The sequence below is a fragment of the Thalassophryne amazonica genome, chromosome 6 (assembly GCF_902500255.1).
Source record: "Thalassophryne amazonica chromosome 6, fThaAma1.1, whole genome shotgun sequence".
NCBI lineage: Eukaryota > Metazoa > Chordata > Actinopteri > Batrachoidiformes > Batrachoididae > Thalassophryne > Thalassophryne amazonica.
The window spans coordinates 92,107,597-92,124,589 of record NC_047108.1 but is presented as its reverse complement, the minus strand read 5'-3'; the positions used below and the strand labels follow the sequence as shown (position 1 = coordinate 92,124,589).

Genomic DNA, 16,993 nt, shown 5'->3' with positions numbered 1-16,993 from the left:
AGAAGATGAGATTTGAAAAGAAAAAGTTCCAGAACTGCAGAAAGACTAACTGAAACAATGCATAAATAAAATGTAATTAATAAAACCGGAATTACAAACGGCACGAACAAGCGAGCAGAGCAACAGAAGTAAAGATAGCTGGGAAACTCAAGCTGGCAGTGAATCACTGATAAAGTATATGTACTCAAAGAAGGATGAGTGACAGGTGTCTGTAACAGGTAATAGAAGAACAATAAATAACTGGTAATGATGATTCAACTGGAAACAGTATGAAACTTCAAAGTAAAATTCAAGGTGTGAAGTTTCTAGGTTTCCTGATAAAGCTCAAATTTCAAAGTAAAAAGTGTTTTCTACGAGCCTTTTGAGGAGTGTATAAACTTTTTCACACATTTTAGCACAAGCCCAAATTATTGTGGATCAAACCCTTAATCCGTTACCCTTAACCTCTCCAGTGATTATACTCAATGCTGAAATTAAAAAAAAAGGAATGGACCTGCTCGCAACAATGTATCTATGCATATTTAAGGTGCAAATGTGTTTCTACAAGTGCCGTATTAATCAACCACCATTGTGGCTTTTCAAAGCGTTTAAGTGATGGGGAGGTAACTTGCTGGTTGATTTAGTTTCTCGAAGATGTTCAGCTTTGAAGGAGACTGATTATTTCTGAAACCTATTTATGACCACAGTTGGACAAAGGTTTCATTCAAACCCTCTCATACAACCAAGAGGCTTTCATATTCACTGGGTTTCATGTTTCCACCTAATCAGTGAAAATGAATGCAGATATAAATTTAATTTGGGGTCTGATATGTTTTCTCAGAGAATGACTTGTAGTAAGTGGACAGTAATACACATTATTACATCCACCAAGGACATAATAAAATCACTGGTGTTTATTTATGAATTTACTTGCATGTCTGTCTGACTGTTAGCAAGATTACTTCAAAACTACTGCACGGATTTTGACGAACGTTTCACCACAATTAGATATTAGACCATGGAAAACTCCATTCAATTTTGGAGGTGATCTGGAGCCGGATCCTGAATCTGGATCAAGTTTCACTTTATATATGCTTTGAAGGATTACTTCAAAACTACTTCTCGGATTCTCACCAAATTTGCATGGCAGATACATATTAGGGCATTAAAGACTCCATTAAATGTTGGAGGTGATCCGGATCTGGATTCTCAATAAAGTTTTTCTTTATATACGCTTTTAAGGATTACTTCAAAACTACTTCACAGATTCTCACCAAATTTGCATGACAGATACATATTAGGGCATTGAAGACTCCATTAAATGTTGGAGGTGATCCGGATCTGGATTCTCGATAAAGTTTTTCTTTATATACGCTTTTAAGGATTACTTCAAAACTACTTCACAGATTCTCACCAAATTTGCATGACAGATACATATTAGGGCATTGAAGACTCCATTAAATGTTGGAGGTGATCCGGATCTGGATTCTCGATAAAGTTTTTCTTTATATACGCTTTTTAAGGATTACTTCAAAACTACTTCACAGATTCTCACCAAATTTGCATGGCAGATACATATTAGGGCCTTGAAGACTCCATTAAATGTTGGAGGTGATCCGGATCTGGATTCTCGATAAAGTTTTTCTTTATATACACTTTTAAGGATTACTTCAAAACTACTTCACAGATTCTCACCAAATTTGCATGACAGATACATATTAGGGCATTGAAGACTCCATTAAATGTTGGAGGTGATCCGGATCTGGATTCTCGATAAAGTTTTTCTTTATATACACTTTTAAGGATTACTTCAAAACTACTTCACAGATTCTCACCAAATTTGCATGGCAGATACATATTAGGGCAGTGAAGGGTCCACTAAATTTGGAGGTGATCTGAATCTGGGTTCTCGATCAAGTTTCTCTTTATATACTTTTTTAAGGATTACGTCAAAACTACTTCACAGATTCTCACCAAATTTGCATGACAGATACATATTAAGGCAGGGGTAGGCAACCTGTTCCAGAAAGAGCCATGAGGGTGCAGGTTTTCTTTGCAGCCACTGACTCCACCAGGTGATTTCACTGATTAACTGATTCCATCTGCTCAAAGTGATATTAATCAGTAAAATCACCTGGTGGAGTCAGTGGCTGCAAAGAAACCTGCACCCTCATGGCTCTTTCTGGAACAGGTTGCCTACCCCTGTATTAAGGCATTGAAGACTCCATTAAATGTTGGAGGTGATCCGGATCTGGATTCTCGATAAAGTTTTTCTTTATATACGCTTTTAAGGATTACTTCAAAACTACTTCACAGATTATCACCAAATTTGCATGACAGATACATATTAGGGCCTTGAAGACTCCATTAAATGTTGGAGGTGATCCGGATCTGGATTCTTGATCAAGTTTCACCTTATATATACTTTTAAGGATTACTTCAAAACTACTTAAGCAGATTCTCACCAAATTTGCATGACAGATACATATTAGGGCATTGAAGACTCCATTAAATGTTGGAGGTGATCCGGATCTGGATTCTCGATAAAGTTTTTCTTTATATACGCTTTTAAGGATTACTTCAAAACTACTTCACAGATTCTCACCAAATTTGCATGACAGATACATATTAGGGCCTTGAAGACTCCATTAAATGTTGGAGATGATCCAGATCTGGATTCTCAATAAAGTTTTTCTTTATATACGCTTTTAAGGATTACTTCAAAACTACTTCACAGATTCTCACCAAATTTGCATGACAGATACATATTAGGGCCTTGAAGACTCCATTAAATGTTGGAGATGATCCAGATCTGGATTCTCGATAAAGTTTTTCTTTATATACGCTTTTAAGGATTACTTCAAAACTACTTCACAGATTCTCACCAAATTTGCATGACAGATACATATTAGGGCATTGAAGACTCCATTAAATGTTGAAGGTGATCCGGATCTGGATTCTCGATAAAGTTTTTCTTTATATACACTTTTAAGGAATGCTTCAAAACTACTTCACAGATTCTCACCAAATTTGCATGACAGATACATATTAGGGCATTGAAGACTCCATTACATTTTGGAGGTGATCCGGATCTGGATTCTTGATCAAGTTTCACTTTATATATACTTTAAAGGATTATGTCAAAACTACTTAAGCAGATTCTCACCAAATTTGCATGGCAGATACATATTAGGGCAGTGAAGGGTCCACTAAATTTTGGAGGTGATCTGAATCTGGGTTCTCGATCAAGTTTCTCTTTATATACTTTTTTAAGGATTACGTCAAAACTACTTCACAGATTCTCACCAAATTTGCATGACAGATACATATTAAGGCAGGGGTAGGCAACCTGTTCCAGAAAGAGCCATGAGGGTGCAGGTTTTCTTTGCAGCCACTGACTCCACCAGGTGATTTCACTAATTAACTGATTCCATCTGCTCAAAGTGATATTAATCAGTAAAATCACCTGGTGGAGTCAGTGGCTGCAAAGAAAACCTGCACCCTCATGGCTCTTTCTGGAACAGGTTGCCTACCCCTGTATTAAGGCATTGAAGACTCCATTAAATGTTGGAGGTGATCCGGATCTGGATTCTCGATAAAGTTTTTCTTTATATACGCTTTTAAGGATTACTTCAAAACTACTTCACAGATTCTCACCAAATTTGCATGACAGATACATATTAGGGCATTGAAGACTCCATTACATTTTGGAGGTGATCCGGATCTGGATTCTTGATCAAGTTTCACTTTATATATACTTTAAAGGATTATGTCAAAACTACTTAAGCAGATTCTCACCAAATTTGCATGGCAGATACGTAGTAGAGCATTGAAGACTCCATTAAATTTTGGAGGTGATCTGGATCTGGATTCTCGATCACGTTTTTCTTTATATACACTTTTAAGGATTACTTCAAAACTACTTCACAGATTCTCACCAAATTTGCATGACAGATACATATTAGGGCATTGAAGACTCCATTAAATGTTGGAGGTGATCCGGATCTGGATTCTCGATCAAGTTTTTCTTTATATACACTTTTAAGGATTACTTCAAAACTACTCCACAGATTCTCACCAAATTTGCATGAAAGATACATATTAGGGCACTGAAGACTCCATTAAATTTTGGAGGTGATCTGGATCTGGATTCTCGATCACGTTTTTCTTTATATACACTTTTAAGGATTACTTCAAAACTACTTCACAGATTCTCACCAAATTTGCATGAAAGATACATATTAGGGCATTGAAGACTCCATTAAATGTTGGAGGTGATCCGGATCTGGATTCTCGATAAAGTTTTTCTTTATATACACTTTTAAGGATTGCTTCAAAACTACTTCTCGGATTCTCAACAAATTTGCATGGCAGATACATCTTAAGGCATTGAAGACTCCATTAAATATTGGAGGTGATCCAGATCTTGATTCTCGATCAAGTTTCTCTTTATATGTGCTTTTAAGGATTACTTCAAAACTACTTCACAGTTTCTCACCAAATTTGCACGACAGATACATATTAAGGCATTGAAGACTCCATTAAATGTTGGAGGTGATCCGGATCTGGATTCTCGATAAAGTTTTTCTTTATATACACTTTTAAGGATTGCTTCAAAACTACTTCTCGGATTCTCAACAAATTTGCATGGCAGATACATCTTAAGGCATTGAAGACTCCATTAAATATTGGAGGTGATCCAGATCTTGATTCTCGATCAAGTTTCTCTTTATATGTGCTTTTAAGGATTACTTCAAAACTACTTCACAGTTTCTCACCAAATTTGCACGACAGATACATATTAAGGCATTGAAGACTCCATTAAATGTTGGAGGTGATCCGGATCTGGATTCTCGATCAAGTTTTTCTTTATATACACTTTTAAGGATTGCTTCAAAACTACTTAACAGATTCTCACCGAATTTGCATGGCAGATACATATTAGGGCACTGAAGGCTCCACTAAATTTTGGAGGTGATCTGAATCTGGGTTCTTGATCAAGTTTCTCTTCATATACTTTTTTAAGGATTACGTCAAAACTACTTAACAGATTCTCAACAAATTTTCATGGCAGATACATCTTAGGGCATTGAAGACTCCATTAAATTTTGGAGGTGATCCAGATCTGGATTCTCCATCGACTTTTTCTTTATATACGCTTTAAAGGATTACTTCAAAACTATTTCACAGATTCTCACCAAATTTGCATGACAGATACATATTAGGGCATTGAAGACTCCATTAAATTTTGGAGGTAATCCGGATCTGGATTCTCGATCAAGTTTCACTTTATATACACTTTGAAGGATTACGTCAAAACTACTTAAGCAGATTCTCAACAAATTTGCATGGCAGATACATAGTAGAGCATTGAAGACTCCATTAAATTTTGGAGGTGATCTGGATCTGGATTCTCGATCAAGTTTTTCTTTATATACACTTTTAAGGATTACTTCAAAACTACTTCTCCGATTCTCAACAAATTTGCATGACAGATACATCTTAGGGCATTGAAGACTCCATTAAATGTTGGAGGTGATCCAGATCTTGATTCTCGATCAGGTTTCTCTTTATATGCGCTTTTAAGGATTACTTCAAAACTACTTCACAGTTTCTCACCAAATTTGCATGAAAGATACATATTAGGGCATTTAAGACTCCACTAAATTTTGAAGGTGATCTGAATCTGCATTCTCAATCAAGTTTCTCTTTATATACTTTTTTAAGCATTACGTCAAAACTACTTCTCGGATTCTCAACAAATTTGCATGACAGATACATATTAGGTCATGGAAGACTCCACTGAATTTTGGAGGTGATCCACATTAGGATTTGTGGCTGTCAGAAATCTCCATTTGGTCTTGTTATTGATGTGACTAGTAAAAGCCACTAGTACACTTCATTTCACATTGTTTGCCTACAACCATTATTTCAGAGATTTCTTATCCATATGTGGGTTTATATGTGTTTTGTTGTGCAGTGTTTTGATGAAAGTTGCGTTGAACAGAAAGACTTCAGCACTGATTACTTGTTTGCACAGATATAAAATACATCAGTAGAATTAAAAATCGACACACAGGTGGAATCAGCACAGAAGATGCAGTGGAAAAAAGCAGTCAGGTTTAGAGAAAACAATGTTTAGCATGGTTAACGTAAAGGATTTTGTTGTTTGTTTGTTTCTTTGTTTAATTACAGTCCTCTTTCTAGCAATTGTGCTTGGTTTAGAAATACAAGAAGCAAGGTGACAAAGAAAATAATGGTGTAGAATCCAGTCCTCTATATGGAGCTCTTGTATTGCTCACATAGAAAGCAATATAATAATGATATTTATGAATGATTATTATATGATGATATAATAATTCCAGGAGTTGTGCTGCAGCATTTGTGGACAACCTTCCAAAAGAGAAACAATAATTAGCCCTCAGTGGACAACATTTCTCATACGATGCTGAATGGACCCAGTCATTATGCACGTTTCCATTACCCTACAAATTGTGCAAATTGATGCAGCAAATTGAAAATAAGCTTAATGGAAACACATGTATTTTGAAAGGAAAAAGCAACCTCTCAAATATCACCAAAAAATGTTTTTATGCTTGCATGACGTGGTTTTCAGGCGATTTGAAAAAGCCTGACTTCAAAAAAGTGGACCGGAAATACTGTCTTCGCAGTTGCAGGTCACATGACTTTGTAAAATACATGACATGGTGTGTGTGGACGATATAAGAGTTAACAACTGTTAAACATCATAATATATTATGTTATGGTAATATTAAAGATTTTTAAAAAGCAATGAAATGGTGATACTTAGCAGGGTATACCCTTCCATTGCCATTACTCTTGAAATTACTTCTCTTGAGAGCCTCACTAGAATGGCAGTTCTCATGAGAGGACAAAATCCAGTAGCATCATTTAGCAACTCAATGGAAATGCTGTCATTTTGAAACTGTTTTTATCAGGATTCTGAAAGTATCTCAAACCTTTTGTGAAAATCTGTAATGGAAACCAAGCTGTTGATGGTAAACTTAGGGCCCGGTCCTACTGGCGTTTAGGAAGATTTGCTAATGAATTGGGCACAAAAGTGGTTTATATTTGCTAAACATCTGCAATATTCGTGAAACATGCTTGTATGAGTCGGCTGACACCCTCACACGTCCGCAATTATCCATTGCCAGGATTTCTGAGCTGCACAAAATGTTTGTTGCGGATGACAGCCACCATACATACTCAATACATACACAATCTATGCGCTGTATATCCGCCGTTATCCGCTGACATCCGCAACTGACGGGGTATTGCGGTTTGGCAGCGGACTGGAACAGTGTGTAAAATGGATATATACAAACTTAAATAAGTTGTAGTGAATGCAGACAGACTGGCCACGAATAAAGCATTTGTATTACTCTGCTTTGCATCTGATTTGTGGACAATTTGCGAATGCATGATAAACAGAAATCGACATACCTGCCAGTCATTGCCAGTCCAGCTGTGGAGACGTACAGATGTAGTTATGGATCCCCAAAGACGTAGTGTGATAGTTGCTGCCATCCAACAACATACCAATCAACGTGTCCAAGTCCAGCAATTGTTCCAGAGGCTGTGGTGTTGGTGTGAATAGTGATGCTGAAAGGCCCGAGTGTGCTTCTGTTATGACCCCAATGCAGATGCAGATTTTCTTTCTTTTCAACTTGTTTCTGAAGTGATAACTGCTTTAATGTTGATGCAGTTTCAGTTAAATTGCACTGTGAGTTGGGGGGATGCAGCTGCGCATGCACATCATACAGTCATGAACACATTCTGTTAGAAACAGCCTTCTGCTCCATAAGAAAGATGGCTTTATGCACGCTCAGTGCACTTCTGGATCCAAATACAGAAAGAATCTCTCAGATTTAAAGGAGTTGAAGATGCAGTGTCTGTCGTCAGTGTAATTGCGGTGAATTCACAGCATGAGTGGAAAAAAAATGGAGTTGCAAGTTCACACAGCCTGTTAAAACAGTTTCTTGCTCTGCTGTCTGGATCCAAACACAGAAAGAATCTGTCAAAAATTAAAGGAGTTGAAGACGAAGGGTCCATCGTCTCTTTCTTGTGCAGTCTTAAGCTCAGTGAACCGAGTGCTGTGCTCAAAGCATGTGTGCAGCTGAGTTGGCTGAAAATCCACTGTTCCAAAAAATAATAAGTATTCCCAAGGTTATCTGAACGTTTGAATGAATGTGGCTCAGTTGTGGTAGGATGGATGTATTATCCCAAAAAGGGTTATAAATAAAATTATTATTGGTGATTCCTTCTCACCAAACAATGTAGGTATCCTCACATTTTGAAAAAGAATTAGAATTTCTAATCTCAGATTAGCTTTACTCCATATATATATATGTTTTTCTTGTGGTGGGCGCACCTCACCGGCTGCGAGCCGACGCGCCAATCCGTCCGCACATCATTCATTAAAAAAATCTCCTTTAACAGTGGAATGTCCGGATAAACTGCTGATTCCGACCTCTTCTGAAAGTTCTCTGTTCTCTCATGACGTCCTGGGTCAACAGAGGCTTAAATTTGGAGGTTTTCAGCTTGAAACAGGATGACGACATCGCCTCGGAGCGCTGCGCGATGTCCCGCTCCGTGATGTCCCGCTCCGTGATGTCCCGCTCCGTGGGAAGTCCTTACAGCGATAGAAACAATCCAAAATCTCTCATCAGCCGTTAAAATTTGCACAGAAAACCAGCTGAATTTCTCGAATGATGTCCACTCGGATGTGCCTCACAGTTTTTGAAAAAATTTTGATCAAGCACAGCGCCAGTCTCTCAGCAACTTCTCAGACAAAGGCATTCCAATGAGGGGGCTGGACCACTCCTTCCACAAGGCGTGCTCACAGGCGAATGACGTCACCGACAGGCGTGAAAAAACTTTCGCATGCCCACGAGGGTTCAAGCTTGGCTGATGTAATCACACGTGATTCAAATCCATATGTTTTTTTTTTAAATAAGGTCGGATACTTTTCTAACAGACCTCGTATGTATATATATATAATATATATATATATATATATATATATATATATATATATATATATATATATAAATATATATATTATTTTTTTAACTTTTCATGATTTTGACAAATACTATTTTTTTTATTCACTGAAAGTGCTCATATCACAACTTAATATAACAATGAAGTATTTTTTTTTTAAATATGATGTTAAATATTGGACACCTTGTTTTTATTCAGGGCTATAGGCAAAGGTTCCTTGATTTATTTGATCATTACGTTCTTCTTAAAACTGGAAAGCAAAATAGTATTTTGTCTTTTTTTTTCTTGCTGATCCAAAAGTGATCTGATGTATAACTTTAAAACTGTGGCATTTGGGAGCTGTGACAGCCCTAATTGATACTGTTCTTCTTCTGGATAACTGTATTGTGTAGTTTTTTATTTTATTTTATTTTGCTGAGGTGTCCATACTGCTGTATATGTGTGTTTTAGTAAGTATTGTCCATAGTTGTACAACATCTTAAATCTTCTTGTTTCTCGCACTCTGCAGTGAAGTTTGACGACTGCGTGGGAAATAAAGCGGTGGTTTTCCAGAGCAGTGACCCCAGCTTCAGCGTGCGGACAGACGGCTCAGTTGTTGTCCATGGAGAGAGAACCCGCTTGGACAATCCGGTCCAGTTTAAGCTCACTGCGAGCGGCCCACATACACACACAGTCTGGGAGACTGTGATCCAGCTGGCACTGACTGACCGAGCTTCAGTGCGAAAAAATGAAAGTGAGGTGAGTCATATACTCTTATTTAAATTTCAGTTATCATTCCAGAGGTTTTTTTTTTTTTCTTGCTATCATTTTCTACAGTGGTCTGATGATGGTGACAGCTAAGAATCAGGTCAAAACTCCTCAGAGAAAGATAGGGAGAGAAAAAGAGCAGCAGCACATGTTCCAAAAGTGATCACAGCACCACAGGGGGAGTGCCTCGTTCCCTTCAGCCATACACTGTCATTGGAAGACATCCTTCTACTTGGACACATGAGGTGTGTTCAGGTTTAAAGACAAGCAGAGGATAGGTGACAACTACAGACTTCCAGTCAGGTCCGCAAGTATCTAGACAGTGACATCTTGTACAGTTCTGCACATTGTCATAATGGAATTAAAATCAACCATATGCTTGTCGTGTTACCAAAAATTAATACTATTTATGTTTCATTTTCAGAGGCCACAACTGAGCAACTCACATAAACTCAACAAAAATATAAACGCAACACTTTTGGTTTTGCTCCCATTTTGTATGAGATGAACTCAAAGATCTAAAACTTTTTCCACATACACAATATCACCATTTCCCTCAAATATTGTTCACAAACCAGTCTAAATCTGTGATAGTGAGCACTTCTCCTTTGCTGAGATAATCCATCCCACCTCACAAATGTGCCATATCAAGATGCTGATTAGACACCATGATTAGTGCACAGGTGTGCCTTAGACTGCCCACAATAAAAGGCCACTCTGAAAGGTGCAGTTTTATCACACAGCACAATGCCACAGATGTCAACCAGAGCTGTTGCTCGTGAATTGAATGTTCATTTCTCTACCATAAGCCATCTCCAAAGGCGTTTCAGAGAATTTGGCAGTACATCCAACCAGCCTCACAACCGCAGACCACGTGTAACCACACCAGCCCAGGACCTCCACATCCAGCATGTTCACTTCCAAGATCGTCTGAGACCAGCCACTCGGACAGCTGCTGAAACAATCGGTTTGCATAACCAAAGAATTTCTGCACAAACTGTCAGAAACCGTCTCAGGGAAGCTCATCTGCATGCTCGTCGTCATCATCGGGGTCTCGACCTGACTCCAGTTCGTTGTCGTAACCGACTTGAGTGGGCAAATGCTCACATTCGCTGGCGTTTGGCACGTTGGAGAGGTGTTCTCTTCACGGATGAATCCCGGTTCACACTGTCCAGGGCAGATGGCAGACAGCGTGTGTGGTATCGTGTGGGTGAGTGGTTTTCTGATGTCAATGTTGTGGATCGAGTGGCCCATGGTGGCGGTGGGGTTATGGTATGGGCAGGCGTCTGTTATGGATGAAGAACACAGGTGCATTTTATTGATGGCATTTTGAATGCACAGAGATACCGTGACGAGATCCTGAGGCCCATTGTTGTGCCATACATCCAAGAACATCACCTCATGTTGCAGCAGGATAATGCACGGCCCCATGTTGCAAGGATCTGTAGACAATTCTTGGAAGCTGAAAATGTCCCAGTTCTTGCATGGCCAGCATACTCACCGGACATGTCACCCATTCAGCATGTTTGGGATGCTCTGGACCAGCGTATATGACAGCGTGTACCAGTTCCTGCCAATATCCAGCAACTTCGCACAGCCATTGAAGAGGAGTGGACCAACATTCCACAGGCCACAATTGACAACCTGATCAACTCTATGCGAAGGAGATGTGTTGCACTGCATGAGGCAAATGGTGGTCACACCAGATACTGACTGGTATCCCCCCCCAATAAAACAAAACTGCACCTTTCAGAGTGGCCTTTTATTGTGGGCAGTCTAAGGCACACCTGTGCACTAATCATGGTGTCTAATCAGCATCTTGATATGGCACACCTGTGAGGTGGGATGGATTATCTCAGCAAAGGAGAAGTGCTCACTATCACAGATTTAGACTGGTTTGTGAACAATATTGAGGGAAATGGTGATATTGTGTATGTGGAGAAAGTTTTAGGTCTTTGAGTTCATCTCATACAAAATGGGAGCAAAACCAAAAGTGTTGCGTTTATATTTTTTTTGAGTGTATAAGAATTACTAATATGTATATGTCACGGACATGAACGAGCGAAGCTCTTCAGCATCTCACCATGTCATTTAGGACCTTCAGATTTGTTTTTCAGTAAACGGTTCTGTGGAGCATTAGCATGGCTAAAAACCGTCAACTTGTAAATAATAATCAGTTTTATTGCCAGTTTTCTTCACTGAATATGTCTTTCTCAAAGAGTGGTCCAGAGACCACTCGTAGTCCATGAGCGACCCCTAGTGGTACGTGGATATATTGTTAGAATATATCATTGTAAATTAATATATTCTAAGTGAAAACTGTTTCTCAAACTGTTTAATAAGAGATAGTAACATATGTGCATTATTTTCATTATTGACTTATCGCAGATGTAAATTACAATTTTTTTGGATTTGTGGGAAGATAAGTGGTCTGAAAGTTTCTTTTTCTTGATTAAGTGGTCCTTGGTCTCAAAAATTTTGAGAAACACAAACAACAGTAGACAGAAGTACAAACAATATTATACTATATGGTAAAGCTGTAAGGTGTAGGCAATTCTTCCATTAAGACTCAATCGACAAGAAACAGTTAATGATTTAAATTATTCTCATTGTGTGTCTTTGAGGGATGTTCCAGTCATAACTTTGAAAGTGTACATTGATGTCAAATCCTTCTGTGAGAAGACAGATGTAGAACCTACCCCAGGTGTCAGACATGGACCGACTAGTCTGGTAGTGAGGTGGAGGAGGAAGCAGTTCAGGACAGCAACTACAAGCAGCAGAGTTCAAAGTTACATTTTTTAGAGAATATATGTACATGTACATATTGTCAAGAGTTGATAATGAAAAAGGAAGACCAGGTGTGTCCTATTAGAGACACAGCTGTTGCTGATTAGGTCAATCTGAATAAATGCTTTGAAATCTGTCTTCCTGGTGAACTTGCACTTGACAACATTTCTCAAACACTGAGTGATTGTTCAAGAAGGAGCCTGGTGAGGGAAGCCACCAAGACACCCAACATAACTGTGAAGGAGTTATAGGCTTCTGTGGCTGTGATTGTGCAAAATGCAACTGATTTCAGTTGTACCATCATTTATACAGCTATCTAGTGTCGTAGCTGACCAAAGTTTTCCTGAAAAAGAAAACATGAAATTTAAGATACAGTTTGCAAGAGGGCTGAGTACTTGACCCTAGATTAGAGAGAGAGGTGTCAAAAAAGACAATGCGTTTGTGAGTATATCTATAATGCAGATATGGAATACTGTATCAATAGGAATTGAACCACAAGGGATTTAGGATGATTAACTTGACTCTTTTTTCCACTTTGCTGTTTTATGGGTGAATTTATGTGATTGTAACATGATCTACAGCAACGGCAGCAATTACTTTAAACAGGTATTGACGTCACCCACACATATAAAAAAGGCACTCAGTGAGCATTTGCATCCATCAGTGGAAACTGTTACTTTGATGCCCTAAAATCTTTGTGATGTCATCAGGGTAGAAAGCCAGAGAAAGATTCATAAAGGAAACTGACCTGGTGAAAATAACTAAACTTAAGTAAAGATGTTACAAGAAAAATTCTAAGACCAAAATGTGATTGACCAATGACAGCTTCCTTCAGCATTCAAAAAATTAGCATCTCAGACAGGAATAATCATATAACCTCTGCCTTCCTTTGTCATTTGTTGGAGGTCATGAATCCCTTTTTCAAACATAAACAGCTCCTAACAGAATTTTGGACAGGTTTTAGCAGTCGTGTTTACTCATCACTGCCATCAATTGAAGCCTTGACTTGTTCCCAGACTGTAATACGGAACAGAATTCTACACAAAAAGTGAAAATCAAGTTTGTAACCGTGTCTCTCCTACCAGCAGGCAATATTAAATGTTTGCTGGTGTTTGACATTTTTATCTTCTAAATTCTTAAAATCCAACATTTTTCACTGGGATCCCAGCATAAATCAGCACGGTATTAGTCGAGGACTCATGGAGACAAATATGTGAAATGACACACTGGCCAGCAAAGCATCTGTTAGACAGAGTGGGTGCTGAGATGAGCCTTTTGTTCTGGCTGTGAAAAAGTCAGCGTCTCACTTGCATGTATTTTGTTTTTTTTACTTTAAGTTGCATTCAGTGTTTCACAGCTACAAGAACATAAGCTTAACTATAAACCCGAGACATGTTAAAGGTCGTATCATTGGATATTTCTACTTTTTATGGAGTAAAGTAATATAAAGATGCTGAGGAGCAGTGAATGTTTAAAGCTTGGGGGGGTCAGAGCTCAGGCACATGGTCCACGCTCAAACAAACACTTGTGTCGAGCTGAAACAGAAAGTGGGGTGATGAAACAAAATGTTTCATTATGGAAATGGCTCTTTGTGGTGTGCTCTGTGGAATAATAACTTCCAGATGTCTGGGTAGCCAGGGGCTGGCTGATATCAAAGCATGCAGGGCTTTTCGGGAGGGCAGTGGCATAGAGTGGAGGAGCTGGGACGCCAGCCAGCTGGCTCAGGCTGATGGTAGCAAGGTGGGGGGGGGGATGGGTATCCATTCTCAGTGACTCCTGCTCACATAGCATTAGCACACATCAGCATTTGTGTTACATGTGCAAGAATCTTATTTTGTTGCATCTTTTTCTTTCTTTTTTTTTAAATCACTCATCCACTAGTAATGGCGGCACTGGGAATGTAGAATTGCACCATTTGTCAATGTGCATGTACCATAACTGTATGATAAAGAGGTGTCAAATTTGGTGCACTTACTGGGGACAGTCCTAAGGGCACCTTCACACATAGTACAAATGTGGTTGAATTGTGCATGAAGCAGGAATCAAATGCAATACATGTAAAATCGGAGCTGCCTCCAACGCCTCGTACACCTGTTGCTACAACTATTTGCGCACACCAGTGGCAGATTGGTTGTGAGAGCGCATTCGATCCCTCTCGTGGGAGGTGTCGGCCAAATTCCAAGTGGCACACATGAACATCCAACACCGTTCGCTTGGCAGGAAATGTGTGGCCATTCACACTATTAGCACAAAAACAGTCAGCAGACGATCACTTTCGAGCTGGCAGTGAAATTTGTCTAAGAGCCGAGTACAGTTGCCAAGTACACACATGTGTGCGTGTCGTTCATGTGCCCCCCTGCAGGCGAGGCGCCTCTCATCTGATCACAGAGTGACACCTTGGTCTGTGCACTGAATGGACAGGGGGCGTGGCTGGCTGTCAACAGCAAGAGCTGTTGACAACTCTGGTCCTGGACGTCACAGCTGCAGAACACGTGGTAAATGGACTGCATTTATATATAGTGCAGCAGATAACAGAATATTTACAGAGGAATCCTTCAAATTGTGATACAAGCACCAAATTTGGCAAAAGTACACCTTAGATATAACTGACGGGCCACTTGAATTTTCAATAGGCGGCCACGTATGGGCGAATTGAAGAATTACATAGGGGTCAAAATATAAACATGCGCCAGTCATATTGAAAATTATACCACATTATTTGTCTGATTGTAAAGATTCCAAAAAGGTATAGTTTGGACTATCTATGACTGAATTCTATAGAGTTATGGGGTAAAAACAACAAGAATGGTGACAAAGTTCAGTTTCAGTTTTTACAGGGTGTCACAGGGTGTACTTTTGAGCCAAAAATGGCTCAAAAGTCCATTTTTGTTCAAAGGTGATGCAAATTATTGGTTGAGTTAATAGGGTTTCAAAAACTAATATTTTGCACCATGCTTAGTTGTCATGTTACAGGGTGACATATGTCACATGTCATGGAATTCAATGGGCATCAACATTATTTAACCTTTACTTTAGAGACTGAGCATTCAACACAGTCAAAACTATTCCATTTATTAATCCAAGTAGCTCAATCAACAGTTTGCACCATTTTTTACTAAAATTGGAGCAACTTTAACTTTTGACCACTGTACAAACTGAAATTGACCTTTGTCACCATTCTTAAGGTTTTTACCCCATAACTCCATAACATTCAGTCATAGATAGTCCAAACTATACCTTTTTGGAATCTTTATGATCAGACAAATAATGTGGTATAGTTTTCAATATGACTGAAGCATTTTTATATTTTAACCCCTGTGTAATTCTTCAATTGACCCCTATGTGGCCGCCTATTGAAAATTCAAGTGGCCCGTCGGTTTTTTCAAACAAGCAAGGTCTAAGGAGAATTTGTGCTGGATTTGGTGCTTGTATCACCATGTGAAGTATTGTTTCAGTTATTTGCTGCACTAATAGCACTTTTCTATCTGCATTAGACGCTCAAAGCACTTTACATTAATGCCTCACATTCACCGCGATGTGAGGGTGCTGCCATACAAGGACCTCACTACACACCGGGAGCAAAAAGGCCCCTTAGTGATTTTCTGGTCAGGCTGGGATTTGAACTGAGGATCCTCTGGTGTCAAGCCTAACACTTTAACCACTCGACCATATACACTCAACAAAAATATAAACACAACACTTTTGGTTTTGCTCCCTCCCATTTTGTATGAGATGAACTCAAAGATCTAAAACTTTTTCCACATACACAATATCTCAAATATTGTTCACAAACCAGTCTAAATCTGTGATAGTGAGCACTTCTCCTTTGCTGAGATAATCCATCCCACCTCACAGGTGTGCCATATCAAGATGCTGATTAGACACCATGATTAGTGCACAGGTGTGCCTTAGAATGTCCACAATAAAAGGCCACTCTGAAAGGTGCAGTTTTGTTTTATTGGGGGGGGATACCAGTCAGTATCTGGTGTGACCACCATTTGCCTCATGCAGTGCAACACATCTCCTTCGCATAGAGTTGATCAGGTTGTCAATTGTGGCCTGTGGAATGTTGGTTCACTCCTCTTCAATGGCTGTGCGAAGTTGCGACGACGAACTGGAGTCAGGTCGAGACCCCGATGAGGACGACGAGCATGCAGATGAGCTTCCCTGAGACGGTTTCTGACAGTTTGTGCAGAAATTCTTTGGTTATGCAAACCGATTGTTTCAGCAGCTGTCCGAGTGGCTGGTCTCAGATGATCTTGGAGGTGAACATGCTGGATGTGGAGGTCCTGGGCTGGTGTGGTTACACGTGGTCTGCGGTTGTGAGGCTGGTTGGATGTACTGCCAAATTCTCTGAAACGCCTTTGGAGATGGCTTATGGTAGAGAAATGAACATTCAATACACGAGCAACAGCTCTGGTTGACATTCCTGCTGTCAGCATGCCAACTGCACGCT

The 16,993-nt window shown here is 39.3% G+C and overlaps 1 protein-coding gene across 1 annotated transcript in view; it reads left to right on the top strand.

Annotated features, from left to right (window-relative positions):
- Nucleotides 1–16,993, top strand: part of LOC117512653 (cadherin-4-like) — a 990,586-nt gene that overhangs the window by 717,838 nt on the left and 255,755 nt on the right. The window contains 1 exon segment of the mRNA XM_034172806.1: nt 9,512–9,741. Within this exon segment, the coding sequence (XP_034028697.1) occupies nt 9,512–9,741 (230 nt within the window).